At 51.4% G+C, this 25,535-nt stretch overlaps 1 protein-coding gene across 2 annotated transcripts in view; it reads left to right on the plus strand.

The window, feature by feature from the left end:
* SLC27A1 (solute carrier family 27 member 1) overlaps window positions 1–25,535 on the plus strand; it is a 32,054-nt gene continuing 6,519 nt past the window's right edge. The window contains exons 1-7 of one of the 2 annotated variants that reach the window (XM_034658029.1): window positions 1–180; window positions 1,612–1,779; window positions 19,811–20,205; window positions 20,337–20,498; window positions 20,597–20,666; window positions 21,438–21,529; window positions 21,601–21,710. In XM_034658029.1, coding sequence (XP_034513920.1) covers window positions 1,613–1,779; window positions 19,811–20,205; window positions 20,337–20,498; window positions 20,597–20,666; window positions 21,438–21,529; window positions 21,601–21,710 — 996 coding nt within the window. In that variant the 5' untranslated portion in view covers window positions 1–180; window position 1,612. Of the gene's footprint in view, window positions 181–1,070; window positions 1,216–1,611; window positions 1,780–19,810; window positions 20,206–20,336; window positions 20,499–20,596; window positions 20,667–21,437; window positions 21,530–21,600; window positions 21,711–25,535 lie in introns of those variants that run through there. The other variant, XM_034658028.1, reaches the window with a different exon arrangement.

Below are 25,535 nucleotides of genomic sequence, written 5' to 3' on the forward strand. Positions count from 1 at the left end.
AAGGCAGTGGCCTGCATGGGCACAGCACAGGCAGAGCAGGGGCCAGGAATCTGCAGGAATAGAGGGCCCACCTTCCCAGGCTAGGTTTGGAGTCCTCTGTCTTGGCCTCATCGCTCCTGCCTGAGCTTCTGGTAACCCACGAGGAAGCAGCCAAGACCGAGGGTCTGTGAGTGGCTCCAGGTCAGCCAGGGGCCAGGGTGGTGGGCAGCCAGCCAGCGCTGACTCGTGTCTGATCAGGAGGAGGGCTTTTGGGTCTCTGGTGGGCATTTAGGACTTCGGGGGTGAGAGGGTGTGTGGATTTTGCCCTCCCTGGGCCCCTGGGGTTTTACACTGAAATTTAACTGACAAGATTTTGCGATATGGATTTGGGATTAGTTGGCTCCTTGAAACAGATCATTAAGACTGAGGAGAGGTTTGGATTTAAAACCTTCTGGGGCTTCTAGGCTGTAAGTTTAGGGTTCTCCGGGTCCCTGGAATGTTTATCTAAGACGCAAGAGGCATCGGTACTTAGATTTAGGACAAACGGGCCAAGAATCCAGTACTGACAGGCCCTGGGTGTGAACCAGGACTTTCTGGACCCCCGGGCTAGGAATCCGTTTGCCATCTACAGCTCCCGCCGGAGCCATGCTCCTAGGCTGCGGGCGCACGTGTTTTCTAAACGCTGCGCTGGGGGCGAGTGGGGGTGCAGTTTGGGGGTCTCGAAGACATCGGCCACCCTCTCTGGGCCATTCTAGCCCCCGGGTCTCGTTGGCCGTCGTCTCTCTGGCCTGGGGCTCCTCTCTATGGTCGTGGCCTCCGGAAAGGGGCGGGCCTTGGCTGAGCGGCTGAGGAGCTCGGAGCTGGACAGGTCGGAAGAGGACCTTGGGGCGGGCCTGGGCTGGCAGATGGGGAGGGGCCTAGGGCTCTAGGTGAGCCAGAGGGAGGCCCGGAGGGTGACGATTGGGCCAAAGACTGAGGGCGGGGCCAGTGGCCAGGGGTAGAACCAGGGATTGGGGGAGGGCCAGGCCCGGGGCTAGGGGGAGGGGCCTAGTGGGAGTGGGCGGGGAGTGCGTTTGTGGGCGGGGCCCAGTGAGTGGCGGAGTAGTGGTAGAAGCGGGACTTGGAGGAAAGCCCAGGACCTGTGGGAACGGGGGTGGATCCTGTAAACAAGGACAGCGCTAGGTCAAGGCAATGGGCGAAGGCTGGTCAAGTGACTGAGAAGGGCCTGTGTCTGTGGTAGGGACGAGGTGGAGCCCATCCTTGGGGCCAAGTCGTGAGGGTGGAGCTTGGGTTCAGGGTCCAGCCGCTAGGTCAAGACATGGGGTAGGGCTTGACAGTGACTGGGGGAGTCCAAGAGCTGCGTCTGAAGGCGTGGCCTGTACTAATGATTGGCAAAGAAGCCTGAGCCGGGCTAGGAACACGGAAGCCTGTGTCCAGCATGGGACGGGGCGGAGCCCTGATCCGGGGGCGGAGTCTGTTCGGGACCGGCCAATTCCAGGCATGGGGGCGGGGCCTGGCTCGAAGGGGGTGGCCGGGGCTCCCCGAGGAGGCGGAGCCGGGGCCTGGGGGCGGAGCTCGTTCTGGGGGCGGGGCCTCAGCGGTCCACGGCCTCAGCGCTCTCCGCCTCCCCAGGATGCAGGCTCCCGGTGCAGGCTCGGCCTCCGTGGTCTCGCTCGTGCTGCTGTGGCTGCTGGGGCTGCCGTGGACCTGGAGCGCAGCGGCGGCGCTCGGCGTGTACGTGGGCGGTGGCGGCTGGCGTTTCCTGCGCATCGTCTGCAAGACCGCAAGGCGGGACCTCTTGTGAGTGCAGTCGGGGCCTGGGCCCGGGCGGGCTGCGCGTCTTGGGGGTGACCGGGGGTGACCGCAGCGGCGGAGTGGGGGGCCCTGAGGTATTGGGGAGAGGGGTTTCGGAGACTGGGGGCGAGGCTTAGATGGGGGCGGGGTCAGGGGCGGGGCCGGGGCTAGAAAGAGTGATGGATTAGGGGTCTCTGAGGGGAGCTGCAGGGGACAGCTTGAGGGTCTCTGGAGGGAGATAGTAAGTTTCAGCATTCTAGAGGCTGTGTGGGAGACCTCAGGGGGCTGGAAGGTAACTTGGGGATCTTTGGGCAGCTGGTAGGGGTTCCAGAGAGCTGGGGCTGATTGGGAGGCCATGGGTATTTGGGGGGGCTCTGTGGGGACTTGGTGACGGTGAGAAGCCTCTAGAGGCTCTTCAGGGATTCCCGTAGGTCCCTAGGGGTCCACAGTGATGACCCAGTGGTCTTTGGGGGCTGCAAAGACACTTTGGGGTTTTTAGGGCTTTCTGGGGAGGGGTGAGGGATGAAGGGGCTTCTTGAGGCATCTGTGAGATACTTTTAGGATTTCTCAAGGGTGTGTGTCTCCTGGGAGCCATTGACCGGTTTTCTCTGTGGCCCAGGGCGCTCTTTGAGAGTTTGGGATCTGTGCAGGATTTGAGGGGCTCAGGGTTTGTGGAGAGGTTGCTGCGTATTCCAAGACTTGTTTGGGGATCTCTAGAGACCGTAATCTCTCAGGAGGGGATTTTGGTGTCCTATGCACGTATCCTTGGATAAAGGTCTCTGGGGTGTCTCCGAGGGGCTTGCTTGAAGAAGCTGTTGGGGGTCCTCCTGGGGTGAAATAGGCGTTGCTGGAGATTCCCATTGGAGCAGATCTTAGTAAAACCCCCACACGGGAATGCTTGAGCGCCTGCTGTGGGTGGGCCAGGCTGATCCTCTCAGGGGTGGTGAGGGAACTAATCCACTGTAAGGATAAAGAAACGGGCTCTGGGAGCAGCAGGGATGGTGTGGAGCTGGGGAAAGTTCCACTGCCAATTGACTAGTTCTGAACCTTCTAGAACTCATCCTTTTCTCTCCATGCTCTGGCCCCTGCCTCGGCCTTTGGTCTTTCTGACATACAGATTTGACCATGCCCTCTGTTCACACCCTCCACAACCCCCATCCTCTGCAGGAGAAAGACTCAACCTCCAGCTGGACACTAGGTTCTGTGACCTACGCCAGGATCTGCCCACTCGCCACTCCCCACCTCCATAGATTCACTGGACCCTCACATCAACTTGTCAGGCTCAGGATGTTCCCTCTGCCTGGAACACACTGAACCTCCTTTTGCCTGGTGATGCCTTACGATGTTGCCTCCCTCGGGGGACCTTTTGCTGAATTTTCCTACTCAACAGTCTCCCATGGTTCCTTGTTGCCCTTAGAATCTAGACCATGTGAGGTTCCTATGTCCCTAACCTCTTCTCCTTTCTTTTCTTTCTTTTTTTTTTTTTTAAGATTTTATTTATTTACTTGACAGAGCATGAGAATGTACAAGCAGGGGGAGCGGCAGAGGGAGAGGGAGAAGGAGGCTCCCCACTGAGCAGGGAGCCTGATGGGGGACTTGATCCCAGGACCCTGGGATCATGACCTGAGCCAAAAACAGACACTTAACCAACTGAGCCACCCAGGCACCCCCCTCTTCTCCTTTCTTTTGTCACTCTTCCAGCTACACTGGCCTTCTTGCTGTTCCTCAACATGCTTAGCCCCAGGGCCTTTGTACTTGCTGTTCCCTTCGCCTGGATCACTCTTTCTCTGCTCTTCCTTTTCATTATGCCATGGCTCAAATGTCACCCCAGAGAGCCCTCTCCTGACACTGCGTCCCTGTATGCCCTACCACCTTGTCGCTCTTTGGCAGAATGGCCAACATTTACAGAGTGCTCCCTCCATGCCAGGGCTAAGCATGACTTCTTTAAGCCCTCCCAGCAACCCTGTGATGTGGGTACTCTCTTGTCCCCGTCTTACAGATGAGCAAACTGAGGCACAGCATAGTTTGGTCACTTGCCCAGGGTCACACAGGGGGAAGATAGTGGGGACAGGATTTGAACCTAGGCGGTGTGGCTCCAAAGCTTGACTTGTCACCACTAGCAGCATTTGTCATTTGTAATTATCTTTTTTTTAAGTAATTTTTGAAAGACTTTATTTGTTTATTTGAGAGAGAAGAGAGGGAGCACGAGCAGGGGGAGACGCAGAGGGAGAAGCAGACTCCCCGCTGAGCAGAGAGCCCAATGTGGGGCTCGATCCCGGAACTGTGAGATCATGACCTGAGCTGAAAGGCAGATGCTTTGCCGACAGCCACTCAGGCCCTGTCATTTGTAATTCTCTTATGCATCTGCTTTCTCGCCTTTTTTTTTTTTTAAGATTTTATTTTATTTATTCGACAGAGATAGAGACAGCCAGCGAGAGAGGGAACACAAGCAGGGGGAGTGGGAGAGGAAGAAGCAGGCTCATAGCGGAGGAGCCTGATGTGGGGCTCGATCCCAGATCGCTGAGATCACGCCCTGAGCCGAAGGCAGACGCTTAACCGCTGTGCCACCCAGGCGCCCCATCTCGCCTTTTAATTCTTGAGTTTCTTTCCCCCAGCCAGGCTGTGGGCCTTGTGGGAGCACAATGGAAGCTGTGTGGGTCTTCGTGCCACTGTGAACCTGGTCTCCATATAGGGTGGCACATGGCAGGAACACGGGACGTGTGTGTTGGCTGGCAGGCCTTCTCTAGCTTCCCTGGGTGTGTCCAGGTCCCAGCTCTGCCTCACTGAGCCAGAGTATCTGTGCCTGGCTCTCTCCCCCGGGACGGGGCAGGAGCTGGAAAAACTCCAGCTCCCTGACACAGGGCTTGACACATTTTTCTGTAGGAGGCATGCTCGAAGATGGCCCACCTCCTTGGTCTTCACATTCTCATATGATCCCCCCCTTGCTTTGAGTGTGGGCTGGATCTAGCAACTTGCTTCCAATGAATAGAACACAGCAAAAGTAATAGGATATTATATCCAAGATTAGTAACAAAAAAGACCGTGGTTTCCACCTTGGCTACTCTCTCAGATCACTCCCTCCGGGAAAAGCTGGCTGCTGTGATGTGAGGCAGCCCACGTGAGTGAACTTGGAAGTGGATTCTGTCCCAGTGAAACCTTGAGATGACCACAGCCCCAGCCAACACACTGATTTCAGCCTTACAAGATACCCTGAGCCAGAACCACACAGCTAAGCCACTCCTGGCTTCCCGACCCTCAGAAACTGTGAGATAATAAATGCTCCCAGCTGGTAATTTTGGAGGTAATTTGTTACACAGCAGTAACTAACTAATGCAGCTTGGATAGCCCTCTCTAGGGACCAGGCTTTGTAATGGTCTCACAGTCCTGTAAAGAAGGAATGCCTGCTGTCCTCACTTTATAGGCTGGTGAACCAAACACAGAAAGATGAGGTCATTTACTTAGGAATGCACAGCCAAGGAGGGCTTAGGGCACTGGAGTCCACGTTCTTAGCTACTGTGCTGTGCTGGGGGTGGTAGTGGGGCTGCATTTAGACCCGGGGATCAGAAAATATTTAAGCACCTGGCTCCACTTCTCCCACTTCATCCTGTATCCCCTATTTGTGGCCTGAAATCTGATCCCATTCATCCGTGTTGTTTTCTTTCTGCCCTGGTGCTCTGGGGCTCGAGGTGAAAACATGAGGGGGCAGGAGGAATAGAAGGATGAGAAGAGGTCTCAGGAAGGGCCCAGAGGCGGACAGTGGCTTCTTTGTCTCCGGGTGGGGGTGGCTTGGACTGCTGCCAGGTGGGGCAGCCCAGGCATGTGGCTGGAGCTGAGCACCAGAGTCCACTGCCTGCCCACGTGGGTGTGCTCCAGAGAAGATGGGGGCAAGGGCAGGAGGGGACAGGTGGTGAGGGCTGGGCCCCATCATGAATGCTCGTGTAACCTGACCGTGACTAGCTCCAGCCTCTGCCTGTTTCCTGGAGCTTCACCTATGGATGGCGGGGGGCCTCCTTGCAGGGGCTGCTTTCTGTGGTTCCCGGCCTTGCGGGTGATCCTTTCCCCGTGGCTATAAAAGTAGTAGCAGCTCCTGGGGTTCCTGGGGTGCTCTGTCAAGGTTACCCACGGGAAGCTCTCAGAGGAGAGCTGGGTACTCAGTAGGCATTCAGATGCGTTCGTGCTGATTGCCGCCAGCTGGTAGGGGGGGCCTTGGTGGCTGTGGAGGCTGGATGGTTGGGGGCTGGGTGGCCAGAGCCAGCGTGTCTAGCTGTGGACCTCAGCTGTGCCCCTTGCTGGCCTGTGGAGTATTACCCTCTGAGTTTCAGTTCCTCCATCTGTAAAAATAGTCCCTGCATAGTACCTCCTCTTCCAGAAGCATGCATCGAACACGTCCTGTGTGCAACATGGGCACTCGGCCTGCCACGTGGTACATGGTGAACGCTTTATTAATGCTTGGCGGCAAGCCTGAGGAAGAGCAGAGGGACCCTGCTGGGGGCCTGATTCTGGGCTGTTGTGCCCTGACTTGCTGTGTGATCTTAGGCATGTGAATTCACCTCTCTGAGCACCTACCTCATCCCGTCACCTGTCACATGGAAATCTTAGGACCCTACTTTGGAGGGTGGCCATAAGGTTAGCTCAGTGCCTGGCACATAGTAGGTGCTCAATAAATGCCAAGGCTGCTCATCTTAGCTATTCTGTTTCCTGTTGAACGGGTGAGATGGCAGGATCTGACCAGGGACGGGGATGTATAGACAGCTGTCTTTTGTTTTGTTTTATTTTATTTTATTTTTTAGAGATTTTATTTATTTGTCAGAAAGAGAGAGAGAGAGTGAGAGCACAAGCAGGGGGAGGGGCAGAGGAAGAAGCAGGCTCCCCGCCCAGCAAGGAGCCTGATGCGGGACTCGATCCCAGGACCCTGGGATCATGACCTGAGCTGGAGGCAGACGCTTCACCGACTGAGCCACCTAGGCGCCCCGACAGCTGTCTTTTAATATTTTGTTTTTACTTGTTTTGGGTAATAGTCACTATATAACACATGGTACAAAATTCAAATGTTAGAGAGGTTTACAGTGAATGTTGTCCTCTGTGCTGCCTCCAGCCCTGCAGTCTCCTTCCTCAGAGGCATCTTCTGTCTCTTTCCCAAGACGCAGTTACAGGAATATGCGCACACCTTCCCGTTCTCTGTGCCTACAGATGGCTGCGCATTCCCCATCATATTTCTCACCTGGTGCTTTCTTTCCATTTTTACTTATCATTTTTACTTTTATTAGAGTCATGCAGGCTTCAAGATGAAAGATTCTAAGCCTTATACGTCAAGTGGCAGCTGCGTGCCCCACCTCTCACCCACACCCACATTTTTCCTACCATACCTGGAACGACTCTTAGTTCTTGCATTCCTGAATCTTTTGGGCTTTAACTCCATATCTATAAATGGCTTATGTGACAATGTTTGCATTTTTCAGTGGAAGACTTTTATCTGTCATCTCCTTCCATGGAAGAGGAGGATGTGACATCCCTTTATCCCCCTTGTCCTCACTCTTTTCCTGTCCCTCTGCATGCAGGTACGCCCCCCCCCACCAGATACATGTTTTTCCATATCTTCATTGTCCTAATATTATCACAGTGGATTCTCATTGTTTGTGGTAATTTTGTTCTATAGAGTCCTTGCACACATTGGATTAACAAATATTGAGCGATCGTTCCTAGAGCAAATACAGGGTTAGGTTTCTGCAAACCTTTGGTCACAATATTTTTATCAACCAAGAAGTACATAATCTTGTTTTATGTTTGTTCTGTTTAAAGACACCTCATTTGATATATATTCATTTTTTTTTAAGCAAGCTGTGTGCCAAGTGTGGGGCTTGAACTCATGATCCCAAGATTCAGAGTTACATTCTCTCCTGACTGAGCCAGCCAGGCACCCCTATATTCTTTTTTAAGAAATATGTATTCTTGGGGCACCTGGGTGGCACAGAGGTTAAGCGTCTGCCTTCAGCTCGGGGCGTGATCCCGGTGTTCTGGGATCGAGCCCCACATCAGGCTCCTCCACTATGAGCCTGCTTCTTCCTCTCCCACTTCCCCTGCTTGTGTTCCCTCTCTCGCTGGCTGTCTCTATCTCTGTCAAATAAATAAATAAAATCTTTAAAAAAAAAAGAAATATGTATTCTTGACTCATTACCAATGAACTCATGGCCAGCAGCATTATAACTCATGCCTGAACAAAAGTTTCTAAGTAAGGCACATCCCACCCTTGTTAGAAACACTAGAAAGCACTTTAACATTATGCCTGGAAGCCATTTTAAACAGCAAAACCACCAGCAAAAAGGACAAAAATGCAAAAAAAAGTGGCACTAAATAGACTGCCAAAAGGATGCTTGTTTACAATATGAGCTGAAACAAGAGGGCAGTGTTGCCTTGTTTGACCTAAACTGGGACCGTGCACATTGGCAATGCAAATTTTTTGCCGCTCTGTGTGTGTGTCTTGGAATGGTTGTGAAAGTAATGTGAATGTTGATTTTGGGGTTACAAATAAATTTTAGTGAGCAGGCAAATTTGCAATGAAGAAATCTGTGAAAAAAGAGGATTGACTATTATGAAGTATAATTTGGTCAGGTCAGTAATCAGCATTTACATTGTTTTGATGGTAACAGTAGTCTCATTCAGTTGAGCCATCTAGTATACTATGATCATTTTTTATTCCATTGACAACCTTTGTGTATTTTCTTTGGGGTTATTGATTGCCTTTATATTTGTTAGTTTTCTTGGTATTTATCTCTACCTCAAGCCCAAACAACAGTTCTCTCTCTCTTTTCTCATGACTTTTATAGCTTATGATGGGCTTTCAGTTTCACCTTTTTGGAGAAGTCTCTCTCCAGCCTTCAAATTGCCCAGGCTAGGCTGGTGGCCCTCTGCACCTGGTGCATAGCCATTGCCACAGGCTTGATCCTAGCCACCGTCCTGAGGATCGGCATTACTTCTGTCTTGGGTTAGATACCCTGTTTTCCTGGGTCCCTGGTGGCTTTCTTCTTTGGTTTACTCCTTCGCTCTGTTGCAGCACATCCTTATTAGCTTTTGGAGAAATATGGATGAGAAATTACTTTTTTGAGACTCTTAATGTATGAAAACATTTTTATTTCTACCCTCACACTTGACTGGTGGTCTGGGTATAGACTTCTAGGTTGGAAATTATTTTCCTTCAAAACGTGATCATTGTTGAGAAGTCTGAAACCCTCCCAATTCCTGATCTGTTTTTTTGTTTTTGTTTTTTGTTTTTTTGTTTTTTTCTGGAAGCTTGTGGGATCTTTTCAAGAGGGTGGGCTATTTCCATCCATTGTATGGTCTCTTGATTGTTTTCAGGTCAATGAAGTTTTCTTGAATGGTATTGATGATTTACTTACCTTTATTTCCTTTATTCTTCTTGGAACTCCTGTTATTCGGTACCTGGACCAGCGTTTGGCTTGATAACTATTTGTTGAACAAATGTAATGTTGGACCTTCTGGGCTAGTTCTCTAATTTCCTTTTTTTTTTTTTCTCTTTTATTTTCCATCTCTATCTTTTTATCCTACTTTCTGTGGTATTTCTTCAAATATACCTTTTAACCTTTCTATTCATGTTTGACTTATGCCCTCACGTTTGAAATTTTTTATTGTGATCATTATTTGTTTAAAGTAATAGATTTTATTTTTAATTTTTTTAATAGACTTCATTTTTTAAAAAAAGATTTATGTATTTATTTATTTATTTGAGAGCAAGAGAGCACATATGAGTTGGGGAGGGGCAGAGAGAGGGAATCTCAGGCAGACTCCCCACTGAACTCGGAACCTGACATGGGGCCCGATCCCATGACTCCGAGATCATGACTTGAGCTGAAATCAAGAGTTGGATGCTCAGCCGAGCCACCCAGGTGCCCAAGACTTCTTATTTTTTTTTTTAATGATCAATTTTAGGTTTACAGAAAAATTGACCAGAAAGTACAGAGTTCTCGTATATCCCCTAACCCTCTCCCACAGTTTCCCCCACTATTAAAATCTTGTATTAGTGTAGTATACTTGTTACAATTGATGAACCAATATTGATACATTTTTATTAACTAAAACTTGTATTTTTCTCTTCTTTTTTTTTTTTTTTAAAGTAGGCTCCACTCCCAATGTGGAGCCCAGCGTGGGGCCTGAACTCACAACGCTGAGATCAAGACCCGAGCTGAGATCAGGACTCAGTCACTTAATCGACTGAGCCACCCAGGTGCCCCATGAAACTCATATTTTTCATTAGGGTTTATTCTCTGTGCTGCACATTCTATGGTGCCGTCACATTTTAATTTTCCAGGATTTTTTTTTTCATTCCCTGAAAGCTTTTTTTAATAGTATCTCATTCTTGTTTTGTGGATGCAGCATGTTTTCTTACCTCTCCAAGGATATTATTGACTTTATTAGTTTTATTTTCTCTTTGCATAATCTCTTTTTCCTCAAAAATTTTCTTCTTGGTTTATTTTAGTTTCCATCATCTCTAGTAGAGGAAATCCGCAGGAGTCTGATATCCGTGGTTGTAAATCCAGTTAGGAGCTTTCGGCATGGATATGTGTGGCGAGTAAGGGGTCTTTTCAACTGTGAGCTTCACGACAGGGTCACCTGGCCAAGTGGTGCTTTGGGGAAACTTCAGGGGCAGTGTGTTTGGGTCTTTCCTCTGGGCCTGGTCAGATTCCTCAGGATCCCAGGAATGCAGAGGGGACAAGTGTTGGGGGCTCAGCATCTGGCAGATAAACATTCATTTAACACCCTTTTGCAGGGAGGTACCCCATCTGGAAGCCTTCCTGTGGATGGACCTCCAGTCTTCTCTGGTGTGCAAGGGGATCACCTAAAAAAATGTATTGAAATGTAATTGACATATAAGATTAGTTTCAGGTGTGCAATGTAATAATTTGATATTGTACATATTGTGAAAGGATCACCACAATAAATCTAGTTAACATCTATTACCACACGTAGTTCCATACTTTATTTCTCGTGATGGGAACTTTTAAGATCTATTTTCTTTCTTTGCAACTTTCGAACATGGAATTCAGTACAGACAATCCCTGCCTTTCAGTGGTTTGACTTACAATTTTTCCACTTTACAGTGATGTGAATGTGATAGCATTCAGTAAAACTGTACTTTGAATTTTGAATTTGGATCTTTTCCCAGACTACTGACAGGCAGTATGAGACTCTCTGGTGAGGCTAGGCAGCAGCAGTAAGCTCCAGCTCCCAGTCAGCCATCCAATCCCGGGGGTCAGTGACCCACACAAGCATTCTATTTTTCACTTTAGTACAGTATTCAATAAATTATGTGTGATATTCAACACTTAATTAAATAGGCTTTGTGTTAGATTATTTTGCCCAACTGTGGGCAGATATTAAGTGTTTTGTGTACATTTAAGGTAGGCCAGGCTAAGCTGTAATGTTTGTTCGGTTAGATGCATTAAATACATTTTCACCTTAGGGTATTTTGGACTTATGATGGGTTTATTGGGATGTAACACCACTGTAAGTCAAGGAAGATCTGTATTTTTTTTAAAGATTTTATTTATTTATTGGACAGAGACAGCCAGCGAGAGAGGGAACACAAGCAGGGGGAGTGGGAGAGGAAGAAGCAGGCTCCTAGCGGAGGAGCCCGATGTGGGACTCGATCCCAGAATGCCGGGCTCATGCCCTGAGCCGAAGGCAGACGCTTAATGACTGAGCCACCCAGGCGCCCCAAGATCTGTATTTTTTAAAAAGATTTTATTTATTTATTTGAGAGAAAGAGAGCACGAGCAGGGGAAGAAGCAGAGGGAGAGGGAAAGGCAGGCTGACGCAGGGCTCGATCCCAGGACTCTGAGATCATGACCTGAGCCAAAGGCAGACACTTAACCGACTAAGCCACTCAGGCGCCCCAAGGAAGATCTGTATTATCAACTGTCATCACCACATTATACGTCACATCCCCATGACTTACTGATTTTATATAGGAGGTTACTTCCTAGACAAATTTCTACCTGTTCCACACTGGAGCCCAGGATTCAGCTTGCTCCCCCCTCCAGGGACCCCAACCTGTCGTCACTGCTCCCCAGCTTCCAAAAATGGGGTGATTTGATCTCCATTCCCATTTTCTTAGTCTTTGTGTTCACACTTTAAAAAAATCCCTTTACTGGCTATTTTTTGGGGGAAACAGGGAAGCAGAATGATCAGTCAGTGTCTGGGTGTTTGATTTGCCATCTTTGCGTGAAATCATCTGTGACTTTTCTCACCTGTGGCTCCTTCCTCATCCACCTGTGTTGGGGCCCCATTCTCATAAAGGCTACACAGCCTTCCATTGTAAGGACCGGCCATTGCCCATCAGACCCCTCCCCTACTGCAGGACATTGGGTTCTTTCCCATCTTCTGCTCATTGGAAGCTACAAATGAATAACGCTATCATTTCCCCCATGTGACTTTAACGTGTCAAGACTGATCGTGTAATTATTGGAACAATCCAGAGCCATGGAGAGAGCCCCATCACTGTGCAGTCTCCTCCCACTCTCTGCTTTACTCACTCCTCTCTAGCCCGCTGGCCTTGGCTCTCTTTTAAACGTGCCAATCTCCTTCCTGCCTCCAGGCCTTTGCTCTCACGGTGCTGTCCACCTGGAAGGGTTTCCCCCTGAGCTTTATCTATTGCTGGCTCCTTCCCATCCTTTAAAATGCAGTGCAAATGTTGCTTTGTCAAAATGGCCTCCCTCATTCTCGTGGGTAAAGTCTTCCTTGGTGATGCTTGATCACATCATCCTGTTTGTTTCCTTTTTAGGAAACTAACAAAACTGTCATTGTTTTTCTTTTCTTTTTCCTCGGTTATTAACTGCCTCCCCTCCCTAGATTGTAAATCCCATGAGGGCAGTGATCACACCTACTTTAGTCACCTGCGATTGCAAGGAGTGTGAATCCCAACTTGGAGTGGCATTGGCAGTAAGGAACATTTATAGCCACATGTAATGTGGAGTTCTGACACGAGATGGCTTCGGGTTGGTCAGTTCATGGTGCAGCATGTTGTCATTGACCTACGTCCCTTCTGTATTTGTGCTCTGTCATCCTTATTGCAAAGGTTTAGTATCTCCAGCTGGGTATCCTCATGGTCTCATGTTGGCTGCTGTGGTTCCAGCCATTACGTGCCAGTGACAGCTTCTCTGGGTAGAAGAAAGGGAACATGGGACTGCCATGTCCCATGTTGCAGAGATTGTGTGAAAGTGGCTAACTTGTTGCAGGGAGGTGTATGAGCTGGGAATTCAAGGAGTCAAGGGGGTCAGCAGACAGAGCCAGATTTCCAGGGCTTTGAACACTGAGCAGAGGAGTGTCATGTGCCCAGGGAAGTGTTCTGAGCAGGAGAGCGGCTAGACTGGCCTGCACCAAGGAGGAGCAAGGTGGCTCAGCAGGGAGGGTTTAGGGTAATCAGGCAGGAAGTACCCTTACGGGTGGACAGTGGGAATGGAGACATGGTCTCCCCTGTATGGGGTGCTGGGGTGAGAACAGCAAGCAAGACAGACAACGGTCGAAGATGAAGCATGGTGTACAGGGATATCTCGTTTTATTGTGCTTTGCAGATATTGTGGGTTTTAGTGTTTTGTTTTGGTTTATTTATTTTTATTTTATTTTATTTTACAAATTAAAGGTTTGTGGCAACCTGTGTTGTGCAGATCTCTTGGCACCATTTTTTTCTCACAGCATTTGCTCACGTTGTGTCTCCATGACATATTTTGGTAATTCTTGCAATATATCAGGCTCTTTCATTATCATTATATTGGTTACGGTGATCTGTGATCCGTGGTTATAACTCGCTGAAGCCTCAGGTGATGGTCAGCATGTTTTAGCTAAAGAAAGGAGCTAAATAAAGTATTTTTTTTATTAAGATACGTACATTGGTTTTTTAGACATAATGCTATCGCACACTTAATAAATTAGAGTATAGTGTAAACATAACTTTTATATGCCCGAGGAAACAAATTCAGTTGATTTGCTTTGTGGTGATATTTGCTGTATTGTTGTTTTTTTTTTTTAAGATTTTATTTATTTATTCGATAGAGAGAGAGAGAGCACAGCAGGGGGAGCAGCAGGCAGAGGGGGAGGGAGAAGCAGGCTCGCTGAGCAGGGAGCCCGATGCGGGGCTCGATCTCAGGACCCTGGGATCATGACCTGAGCCGAAGGCAGACGCTTAACGACTGAGCCACCCAGGCGCCCCATATTTGCTGTATTGTGATAGTCTGGAACCAAACCCACAAAATTTCTGAGGTATGCCTGTGTTCGCTTCCTGGGGCTGTTATAGCAAAGTAGCATGAACTGGGTGACCTAAGACAACAGAAATTTATTCTGCTATAGCAATAGAGGCTGGAAGTCTGAAATCAGGGTGTGGGCAGGATTGGATCTTTCTGGAGGCTCTGAGGGAGAATCTCCCATGCCTTTCTCCTGGCTTCCGGTGGCTGCTGGCACTCCGTGGCAGAGCCTCGGTTTGAGGTTAGGTCCACTCCAGTCTCTGCCTCTGTTTGCACGTGGCCTTCTTCTCCGTGTCTTTGTCTCTTCTTCTCCATGTCTGTGTCTCTTCTTCTGTCTCTTATAAAGACAATCGTCATTGGCTTTAGGGCCCACCCTAATCTCTTCAAGATCCTCAGCTTAATTATATCTACAAAGACCCTTTTCCCACATGTGGTCACTTTCACAAGTTCTGGAGGCCAGGACTTGGACATGTCTTTTGGAGACCACCATTCACCCCACTCTGCAGGGAGTGGGGCTTGGCCCAGGGCAGAGCCAGGAGACCAGGAAGCGCCAACTACAGCCCTGGTCCCATTGTGTGATGGTGGGGGCCGGGCTGGGCTGCTGAGATGGCCAGACTCTGGCTGGTCTGCATTGGAGAAAGTCATGTGTTCTACCCATCCCCGAGGACCTCCTGGGTGCCACACCCCTTCTGAGCTTGAGGGACGCCACGTTCAGAGTGACACACTGTGAATGCGTCAGGTACTTTTCCGGTGGAGCCCACAGCCTAGTGGGAGAAGAATAATTGAGAAGGAAATGAGGACAGAATAAAACATCAGAAATTGACAAGAGGGCTCAAACATGTTGGGGTGAGGCAGGGATCCCTAGTGGTGACTTCAACTAGTGTGATCAGGGCAGGGCCTCCGGTGCAAGGAGGCAGATAAGAGGACCCAACCTTGCAAAGACCTGGGGAAAGGAAGAGGGAAGAGCAGGTGCAAAGTGCAGAGGCAGGATCCCACTGGGCAGAATAACAACGGACCTCTCTTATTCAACCCTTCTTGGATGGGGACCTAACACGCCTGACAGGTATTAGGCTGAGAATTGCATTGTTTGGGTGGCCACTCTGGGCCCCACTTCCTGTTTGTAAATAGGGCAGTGGCAGGAACCTACACTTTGCTGAGCAGGAGAACACCTTGGAGGTCATTAGGTTCAGTCTTCGGACATTCCAAGTAAGGAAACTGAGGCTTATAGGGAGGGCAGGGTCTGCCCAGGCCCCACAGCTGGTAGGCAGTCGAGGAGGCTTTGAACTAAGACCATGAACTCCAGAGCACTTTTTCCTTCTGGGCTGTGCTGGGGCTCAGAGCTCCTGGACAGATGCTTGAGGAATCAGTCCTGCCTCCTCCTTGGACCCTTACCCCGGGGGCTTCCTGGGCTGATCTCTGCTCTTACACCTTGCTTGTTCCTCTCTCTTCCTTGCAGGGTGGTTACGAATGAAGTTGATGGGTAGATAGAGCGCTAACTCACTTCTGATTTCTTACTGACAGTGCTTCCTTCCATGGGGAGAGGACAGCAACAGAGTTGATTGAGAATATAGCACGTGCTGGGCCCTGTCTTCAGAGATCTACCACTGCCTCTTTTATCCCCACCATGCCCTGGGAGGTGTGGGATCTTATTGTCCCCATTTACTGTGAGGCCTAGAGAGGGAGGCACCTGCCCATGGCCACTGTATGAGTGTCCCGGGGCTGCCGTAACAAATGACCACAAACTTGGTGGCTTAAAACCACAGGAATTTGTCTTCTCCAAAGTTTTGGTGACCAGAAGCCTGCAAGCGAGGTGTTGGCAGGGTATGCTCCCTTGGAAGGCTCTAGGGGGAATCCTCTCTTGCCTCTTCCAGCTTCTGAGGGTGTTAGGTGTTGCAAGGCTTGGGGCTGTGTCATTCCAGTCTCCTCCCCTGTGTTTCTGTGTTTTCTCTTCTTAAAAAGACACCTGTCATGGGATTTAGGTCCCACCTGGGGAATCAGGATGACCTCATCTCACACGTACCTTAATTACATCTATAAAGACCCTACATCCAAATGAGGTCATGGTCTGAGGTTTTGGGTGGACATGAACTTTCAGGGACGCTCTTTGACAACTGTAGTTGTGTGCAGGCCGAAGAGGCGGGGCTGCATTTGCGTTAGCCCTGTAGGACACCAGCATTGTCCTGTGCTTCATGCTGATATTGTATCCCTGGACATGATAGACAGATGGGGTGCTCGTGCTCATAGAAATCGACAAAAAAATAAAGGAAGATGATAGTTTCAGATTGTGATGATCTCTCTGAGGGAATAAAATGGGCTGGGAGTGTATCAGTTACCCATCCGTTCCACGGCTGCGTAACAAATTACCCCAGAACCTCGAGGCTTAACACAAGGCTCAGGATTATTTCCTGTGGGTTCTGTGGGTCAGGAATGCAGATGTCACCAAGACGTCACCATCTTGTCTGCTGTGCCACGTCTGGGTCCTCAGCTGGCTGGCTCAGAATCTGGGGCCAGAATCACCCAAAGTTTTGTTCACTCAGACATGTTGTTAGAACACCTATACATGGGCCCTCCACATGGTCTGGGCTTCCTTGCAACTCGGTGCTGGGTTCTGAGGGCCACTGTCCCCAGAGAGTGTAAGAACATCTGTGTGCCTAGAGGAAGGGGGTGCTGTCTCTGTGCCCCCATCTCGGAAGTCACACAGCATCACTACTGCCATGTTCTCTTCATCAGAAGTGAGTCCCTGAGTCTGCCCCCTCCCGAAGGGCAGGGAAATAGGATCTGCCTTTTGAAGGGAAGACTGTCCGAGAATTTGCAGGCGTGTTTTCAAACAGCCATAGTGATCCAAGCTGGGCAGGGCAGGGAAGACCTCTCAAGGCAGGGGACATTGGAGCTGAGAGGCAAAGGATGTGAAGGAAGCCTGATGAGAGGTCTGGGGCAGAATATTCCAGCCTGAGTGGCAACTGCATGGGCAAAGGCCCTGGGGCAGAAACCTTTGCCGTGCTGAAAATCAGGGAAGGAGGTGACAGTAAGCTAGATGAATAGAGGGGTGATGAAGGGGCAGACAGATGGGGCTGAGGCAGGCAGGGGTTAAAACAATTTTGGTGGGGGGAGGGCGCCTGGGTGGCTCAGTTGGTTAAGCATCCAACTCCTGTTTTCTGCTCAGGTCATGACCTTGGAGTCGTGAGATTGAGTCCTGTGTTGGGCTCTGTGCTGAGCACAGAGCCTGCTTAATGTTCTCTTTCTCCCTCTCCCTCTGCCCCTTGCCCCCTTCTTAATAAATAAAAAATAAAAATAAATAAAAGATTTTATTATGGAAGATTTTGTGCCTACCGAAGTGGAGACAGTAATGTAATGAGCCCATGTGCCCATCCCCCAGCATCCATGACCTTCACATGCTCTTCCTCCTCCGTCTGAATCCCACTGGCATATCCTTTCACCTGTCAGTTTTCTAGAGTCTGTCTCTGGAAGCAAGGACTCCCCCTTTTTAACCTTGCTGCAAGATAGTTTTCTTGTGTTGTTCATTTTTATTGTAGTGAAGTGTGTATAAAATTTACCTTAGTGATATCGAGCACACGTCACAGTTACGTAACCACCACCTCTGTCTGGTTCCAGAACATTTCCATCACCCTAAAAGGAAACCCTGTTCCCATTAGCAGTCATTTCTCCTCCCCCCAGCCCCTGGCATCCACCAATCAGCTCTGTTTTCATGGGTTGTTTTTGAGGTATCACTTACATATAATAAAATACACCCATGCTAAGTGTACATTTGGACAAAGGTCCACATCCAGGTAACCACCACCATCAAGACACGGAACATTCCCATCTCCCCACAAGACTCCTCCAGCCCCTTTGCCATCAGTATCCCAGCCCCGCAGCCCCGGCTCCCTGCCCCCACCGATCTGCTTCTCCCATGGATCAGCTTCGCTTGTGCAAAGCAGGTGCTTGCTATCTGGGGCAGGAATCCGTGCCTCTGCACTGGTCGCCAGGGAGGGGGGGATGCTGGGCTCCAGATTCAGGGGTTTGAATGCAGTCGTTCAGCCTCTGTTTGCTGAGCACCTACTATGTGCCAGGCTCCTGGTCAGATGCAGGCATCTCTTCCCTGGTCACTGCCAACAGGGGCTTCGACGAGCAGAGCTCTGTGATTGGAGGCTGTCGGTCACCTGCCCAAGACCCTTTTTTTTTTTGCTCCTCGCAACTGTCCCCATGCCTGCCCTGCCCCTCTTCACAGCAGCCTTGCCCTGAGACCTTGCCCCTCCTCTCACCAAAGATCTGGCCAGCCACAAAGATGTGGCTGCTTTTTTGGGGGGCTGCAGTGTTCAGGGATGGCCTGGGAGCTCCAGATGCCTCTCTCTCTCCCTCCAACACTGTCCTATGGGATTATTTGTGGCAGGCTCACTGTGCTGCAGGAGAGTGGGGCCTCGGTCTGTCTCCACTGCTGTCTCTCCAGGGCCTAGAACAAAATAGACATAAGTCCCTGTCATCCAGAGCCAGGAGAGATAGCCCAGGGGCAAGATGGTGAATCAGTAAACTGCATATGGCATTAGACAGTGTAAGTGCTGTGTTAAAAAAAAAAAAAAAAAGCAGGGACCAGAGGGCGGGGAGTGGTACAGTAACAGATGGGTGTCCAGGAATGGCCACCCAAGAGATTGGCATTTGAGCCAAAACCTGTTGGAAGTCGGGGAGGAGCCATGTGGATGTTGGCAGAAGAGTGGTCCAGGCAGAGGGCACAGCCTGTTCAAAGGCCCTGAGGTAAGAAGATGCCAGGTGTGATCAAGGAACAGCAAGAAGGCCCTGTGGCTGAAGTGAGTGAGCAATGGGGAGGTGGCCGGGGGAGCAGGATGGAAAGGGTGGTAGAGCAGGAGAAAGTTGGACTGGGAGAAGGGTTATGTCTGGGTCACCACTGGATCTTGCCCATCGTGGGCCTGGCACGCAGTAGGTGCTCATCATTTGGGAGATGAGTGAAAGAGTCTGCCTCGGTGCTGGCTGCTACTTCTAGGGATGGAGGGCACACTGAGGTCTAGGTTTGGGGACATGAGCACAGAAGCAGCCTGTTTACTGGGCACCTAGTATGTGCCAAGCTCCTTGGCCAATGCAGATGTGACTTCCCCTGGGTGCTCACAGTCTGGGGGTGGGAGGAACGCACCCATTACCGAGTGGCTTTGCACAGGGCTTTGATGGAGTATAGGGGATAGGGAGAGCTCCCAAGGGGGGCAAGAGAGCATTCTCTGAGCCCAGCCAGTGCCTGCCCCAGTGTGGCCCCATTTGGGGGACTCTATGCTTCGATGGGGGAGGAGCGGGCACAGTGCAGGGGCCGAGCCCCAGAAGTCTTCCTGGAGGAGGTGATGAGGACTCCACGTTGGGGTGGGTGGAGATGAGGAATCCAAGCTGAAGGTGGTCGTGGGGTCCATGGGAAGCCCCGGATGTCCCAGGAGAGAGAAAGAACAGGACTGGGCCCCGGCTCCCTCAGGGTCACTGAGCTAGCTGGGGTGGAGAAGGACAGAGTGACTCTGATCTTCATGGCATGGCATGGCATGGCCAGCTTTGACTATCTGTGTACTTCTGGGTTGGCTGGTAAATTGCCTTCTCTGTGCCCTTAGTACCCCAAGAGACCCGGCAACCAAAAGGTCCTTATTGAATCTTGGCCATCCTTGGGGGCACCGGGACCTTTTCCTCCGCTTTCTCCAGATGGTTTGCAGAGGTGTCCTGGGTGTCCTGAGGTTTGCAGAGGTGTCCTGGGGGCCAGGGAGGGCACCCAGTGACACTGTCCCCTCCATCCCCCCTCCCAGCGGCCTCTTCGTGCTGATCCGCGTCCGTCTGGAGCTGCGGCGACACCAGCGTGCCCGCCACACCATCCCGCGGATCTTCCAGGTGGTGGCGCGGCGGCAGCCGGATCGCGTGGCACTGGTGGACGCGGGCAGTGATGTGTGCTGGACCTTCGCACAGCTGGATGCCTACTCCAATGCTGTGGCCAACCTTTTCTGCCAGCTGGGCTTCACATCAGGTGACGTGGTGGCCATCTTCCTGGAGGGCCGGCCGGAGTTCGTGGGGCTCTGGCTGGGCCTGGCCAAGATGGGCGTGGAAGCTGCTCTGCTCAATGTTAACCTACGGCGTGAGCCCCTGACCTTCTGCCTGGGCACCTCGGGTGCCAAGGCCCTCATCTTCGGAGGGGAGCTGGCAGCAGGTGAGGCTGGTGCAGGTATCATCTTGAGTGGCGGCCCCGGGGTTTCCAGGGCCGGGAGATGGTGTGATGCATCCCAGGCCTTGGGAGGGGCCCTGGCTGTCCTTGACCGTGACGTATGTTTTGGGCTGCAGCGGTGGCCGAGGTGAGCGGACAGCTGGGGAAGAGCCTGCTCAAGTTCTGCTCCGGAGAAGTGGGGCCTGAGGGCATCTTGCCGGACACGCAGCTCCTGGACCCGTTGCTGAAGGAGGCCTCCACAGCCCCCCTGGCACAGCCCCCTGACAAGGGCATGGATGGTGAGGCCGGGGTGGGACGCCCTTCTCTGCCAGTGCCCACCCTGTCCCCTCATCCCATCCACCCAGTCCTCGGTCCCCAACACGCGCATCTCCTGCAGATCGACTCTTCTATATCTACACTTCAGGGACCACGGGGCTGCCCAAGGCTGCCATTGTGGTGCACAGCAGGTAAGGGGCCCGTGGGCCTTAACCCAGCTTTGGGGAGTGACTCCAGGTTGCCATTATGGCTGACTCCTTCCCTTTGCTCTTGTTGGGATCTTGGGGACATTTCTATCTTAACCCAGTAAAACCCACGGCTTGTCTCAGGACAGTGTTGTTCTGTGTCCCTCCTTGGTCTCTTGCTGCTCCCACTCCCGCCCCTAATGGCTCTGCTCCCTTCAGTGGCCACAGGATGATTTAAAATCCTAAACCAGACCTCCCCTGTGCCAGACTTTCCTGTACCCGCCTTGGCCCTCGGAGTAAAATCCATGCTCGCCTTGTGCAACGCCTGCCAATTCTCTGCTGTCCTCTTCCTCCTCTCCACCCCTTGATCATGCCCTTTTAGCTCCTTATGCTTCCTCAGATGGGCCAGGGTCCTTCTGGCCTCAGGGCCTTTGCACATGCTGGGCCCTCCAGCTGGGCGCTTTTCCCCAGCTTGCCCCCCATGGCTCCTCACCAGGTCTCAGCTCATGTGTCACTGCCCCACACAGGATTCCCCAGCCTCTCTGGCTGTGTCACCTTCAGCCCCTCCCCGTTTCTCTGCTCTCTTGTATTCCTCACGGCCCCTAGCACCACTGATAATTATTGGCGGCATGTTCCTCTCCCGCACCCCTGTGAGCTGGGCTGGCTCTGCCTGGGTCCTTGCTGTGTCCCTACCTTCCCCTCTCCCCCTGCACGCTCCCCCCACTTCCCTGCCCAGGAGGGTGTGAGTCCCAGCGCCTGCACGCCCCGCCCCCACAGGTACTACCGCATCGCAGCCTTCAGCCACCACGCCTACAGCATGCAGGTGACAGACGTGCTCTATGACTGCCTGCCCCTGTACCACACGGCAGGTACTGTGGGCAGGTGGGGGCGGGGTGGGAGGCAGGGACTGGGGACTCCTCACCGAGCCCGCCCTCTGCAGGGAACATCATGGGCGTGGGGCAGTGTCTCATCTACGGGCTGACGGTGGTCCTCCGCAAGAAGTTCTCAGCCAGCCGCTTCTGGGATGACTGCGTCAAGTACAACTGCACGGTCAGGCCCCGCCCCTCCCGCGCCGCCCCGCCCCGCCTTGCCTTCCGCCAGCTGGGCCACCCTTTGTGGTGCAGCCACTTCCCTGCCGCCCTCCAGCCCCCACCCCCCAGCAATGGCTGCTCTGGAGGCGGACGGGAGAGTGGCCAGCCCCAGGCTAAACCTTCCCCCATGTAAACTCAGAGGATCCTCATGACTGCGTGAGAGTGGGCAAAGACATCACAAAGACCATTTTGCAGGTGGGGAAACTGAGGCCTATACTGCAGCTGGGGTTGGGCCCAGGCTGCCTGAGTTCTCTAAGGAGTCCACCCTGTGCCCCAGGAGTCTTCCCTGCTGGTGGCTGCAGGAAACCAGGAAATGAGACCAGTGCGTCCCGTCACCCCCCTGGGCTGGTTAGGCGTGAGACTTCCAGGTGGGGTAAGCTCGAGGTAGAAGGGGAGGACGTTCACGGTCCTGGAGTGGGGGGAGGAGAGGGGGGCTAGGCCCCATCCTCTGCTCTTTTCTCCCATCCACGGTGAGAGGAAACCAGGCTGAGGATCTCAGTGCCCTGATGGGGTAGATCGTGCTAGCACCTTCCTCCAGGAAGAAGGGGTGAGGAGAGGAGAGAATGGGGTGTGGCCAGGGACTGGCCAATTGGCAGGTGCCCACCTCACCTTGGACAGGTGGGGCCCAGAGATGTGAGCCCGGCTGCCCGGGTCACACAGCTGGGCAGGATGGGGACTCTGGGCTGGCATCCTGGGGACCCCTGGGGGCAACAACTGTGATCTCCCCTTTTGAGGATTTTCCTTTTTGTTTGTGGGGAGCGCTTGAGGAACATTGTTAAGCCAAGTCTTGAAATGAGAAACAGTCAGTTTTATTAACTTGATTATCGAAGAGTTGTGAACGCAGATACCCCACTTTCTGTAAGTCTCAGTTATGCTGCTTTGCAGTGGGGAAAGGTCTGCATCAGTCCCCGATTTCGCTAACCAAAAGAAATCCGAAGAGGATTTTCTCTTTTACAAAAAACCCCCCTGCATTCCGGTACTAACGTAGGTCTTTCGTAAAAGTGCAGTGTCATTCGAACTTTTAGAAAGCAGGGGATATGTTTTTGCTTGACGCAGTTTCAGCTTATGAAAGCTTTCCTAGGAACGCTCTGTTTTGGGGTCGTGGGCAAAGTCTGTGTACATGAACGTGGGCAGAGAGAATAGGCGATTCCCAAGCACCTGTCACTGGCCCCAGGGGCCTTCAGACTCCCCATCGTGCACCCTCTGGCCCCACCCACATCCCTCCCTCTGCATCATTGTGAAGCAGCCCCCAGGGAGCAGTGTGTTTCCTTCAGAGACACATCAGGAAAACCTCTGAAAGATGAGAATGATTTTGGTTTTGAGGCAAAATTCGTATAAAAGAGGCCATTTTTTTTAAAGATTTTATTTACTTACCTGACAGAGACAGCCAGCGAGAGAGGGAACACAAGCAGGGGGAGTGGGAGAGGAAGAAGCAGGTTCCCAGTGGAGGAGCCCGATGTGGGGCTCGATCCCAGAACGCTTGGATCACGCCCTGAGCCGAAGGCGGACGCTTAACGACTGCGCCACCCCAAAGAGACCATTTTTAAAGTGGACAGTTCAGTGGTGTTTAGGACCTTCCCAATGTTGTGTAACCATCACCTGTGTCTAATTCCAGAACGTTTCCATCACGCCAAAGGGAAAACCCATCTGCATTAGCAGTCACTTCCCATCCCTGTCCCCTCACCCCCAGCCTTCTGGGGGCACCACTAATTTGCTTGTCTTTATGGATTGGCCTGTTCTGGACATCTCTTGTAAGGGGGACTGTTTTGAAAACAAAAGAACTGAAAGCAGGGTCTTGAAGGGATATTTCTTTTTTTTTTTTTTTTTAAAAATTTTATTTATTCATTCGACAGAGACAGAGACAGCCAGCGAGAGAGGGAACACAAGCAGGGGTAGTGGGAGAGGAAGAAGCAGGCTCATAGCGGAGGAGCCATGTGGGGCTCGATCCCATAACGCCAGGATCACTCCCTGAGCCGAAGGCAGACGCTTAACTGCTGTGCCACCCAGGTGCCCCTTGAAGGGATATTTCTACACCCCTGTTCGCAGCAGCATTATTTCCAGTGGCTAAAACATGGAAGCCACCCAGGGGCCACCAACAGGTGAATGGATAAGCACAATGTGGTGTATTCATATGATGGAATATTATTCAGCCTTAAAGAGGAAGGAGTTCTGGCACGTTCCACAACATGGATGAACCTTGAGGGCATTGTGCTGAGTGAACTAAGCTAGTCACCAAGAGACAAACACTGTATGATTGCACTTCTGTGAGGGACTTAGAGCCGTCACAGTTGTAGAGACAGGAAGTAGGATGGCGGGCACCTGGGCTGGGGGAGGGGGTGGGGAGTCAGTGTTAGTGGGAACAGAGTCTCAGTTCTACAAGATAAAAGGTGTTCTGACGGATGGTGGTGGTCGCATAACAGTGTGAATGTCCCTAATACTGCCGAACTGTACATGTAAAGTGCTTACGATGGTAAATATTATATTACGTGTATGTGAACACAACAAAAAAAGGAGAAAAAAAACCCCTACGTGTAAGCTCAGCACCATCATCACAGCCAAAAAGTGACAGTGAATTCTCAGTGTCATAGGGATCCCCCAGTGTCTCGCCGGGTGAACGTGGTTTTCCCCCCGTTTCTACAATTTGAAAAAATCCGTTTTTAGAGGAGACCCACACATTTTGACCGGTCGATGTGTCTCGTGAGAATCCCTTTATCTGGAGGAGCCCCTCGTCTCTCTTTTTCTCTTGTCTTGTAGGGCATTCACTGAAGGGTTGTATGTCCTGTAGTATTTTCCCAGTCTGGACATTGCTGGGGTGTCTCTTAACATGTTCCTCTGTCCCCGGTATTTCCCGTTCATTGGGAGTTGTTGGGTCCAGCACAGTGTTTCTCCGCCATGCTGCTAAGGATATTTGGGGGGGGGGGGATCCTGTGCATCGTAGATCTTCAGCAGCATTCCTGGCCCCAAATCACTAGATGCCAGCAGCACCCCCCAGTTGTGACCATTCACAGTGTATCCAGATGTTGCCAGGTGTTTGGGAGGACAGAGTTGCCAGTGGTTGAGAACCCCTGGTCTGGATACTTGATGAGCTTCTAGTTCAACTTTTTTTCCTGGAAGGCCTGCAGTGTCTGGTGGTCCCTCTTCTTGTCCTTGACATGCCGTACTCCATCAGGCATCACTCACTGTCTCCGGACCCTTGACAATCTGTTCTGTTTCTAAGAAGGGGAATTTCTGTGTCAAGAGAAGGTGCCCACTAAACACTGAGGGGCCCTTTAAGGAATAGAGGACAGAATCTTCAAAGGTCAAGTTTAACAAGGATGTTGCTAAAATAAGCGCATGCATTTGGGTTCAGAAATCCCATCCCCTGGCTGTTGGATGGGAGACTGCTTGGCTGCTGCTTTATGGACAGTGGTGGCCGCAGACCCAAATCACAGTACATCCGTGCTCACCGGAGGCAGCAGGCTGTCATTTAGAACCCCTGCATAACAACAGACAGGCAGGACACAGGTGACTGGACCCCTCCTCATCCATGGGGGACTGAGTGTGTGGTGCCTTTATCTTTCCATACCCTCCTTAATGTCCATGACCCAGTTACCCCATCCTCCCACCCACCCACTCCCCCCCCCTTTTTTTAAGATTGTATTTATTGAGAGAGAAAGAGCACAAGCAAGGGTGAGGGGCAGAGGGAGAGGGAGAAGTAGGCTCCCCGCTGAGCAGGGAACCTGATCCCAGGACCCTAGGATCATGACCTGAGCTGAAGGCAGACTCTTAACTGACTGAGTCCCCC

This window comes from Ailuropoda melanoleuca, chromosome 4, assembly GCF_002007445.2.
Source record: "Ailuropoda melanoleuca isolate Jingjing chromosome 4, ASM200744v2, whole genome shotgun sequence".
Classification (NCBI taxonomy): domain Eukaryota; kingdom Metazoa; phylum Chordata; class Mammalia; order Carnivora; family Ursidae; genus Ailuropoda; species Ailuropoda melanoleuca.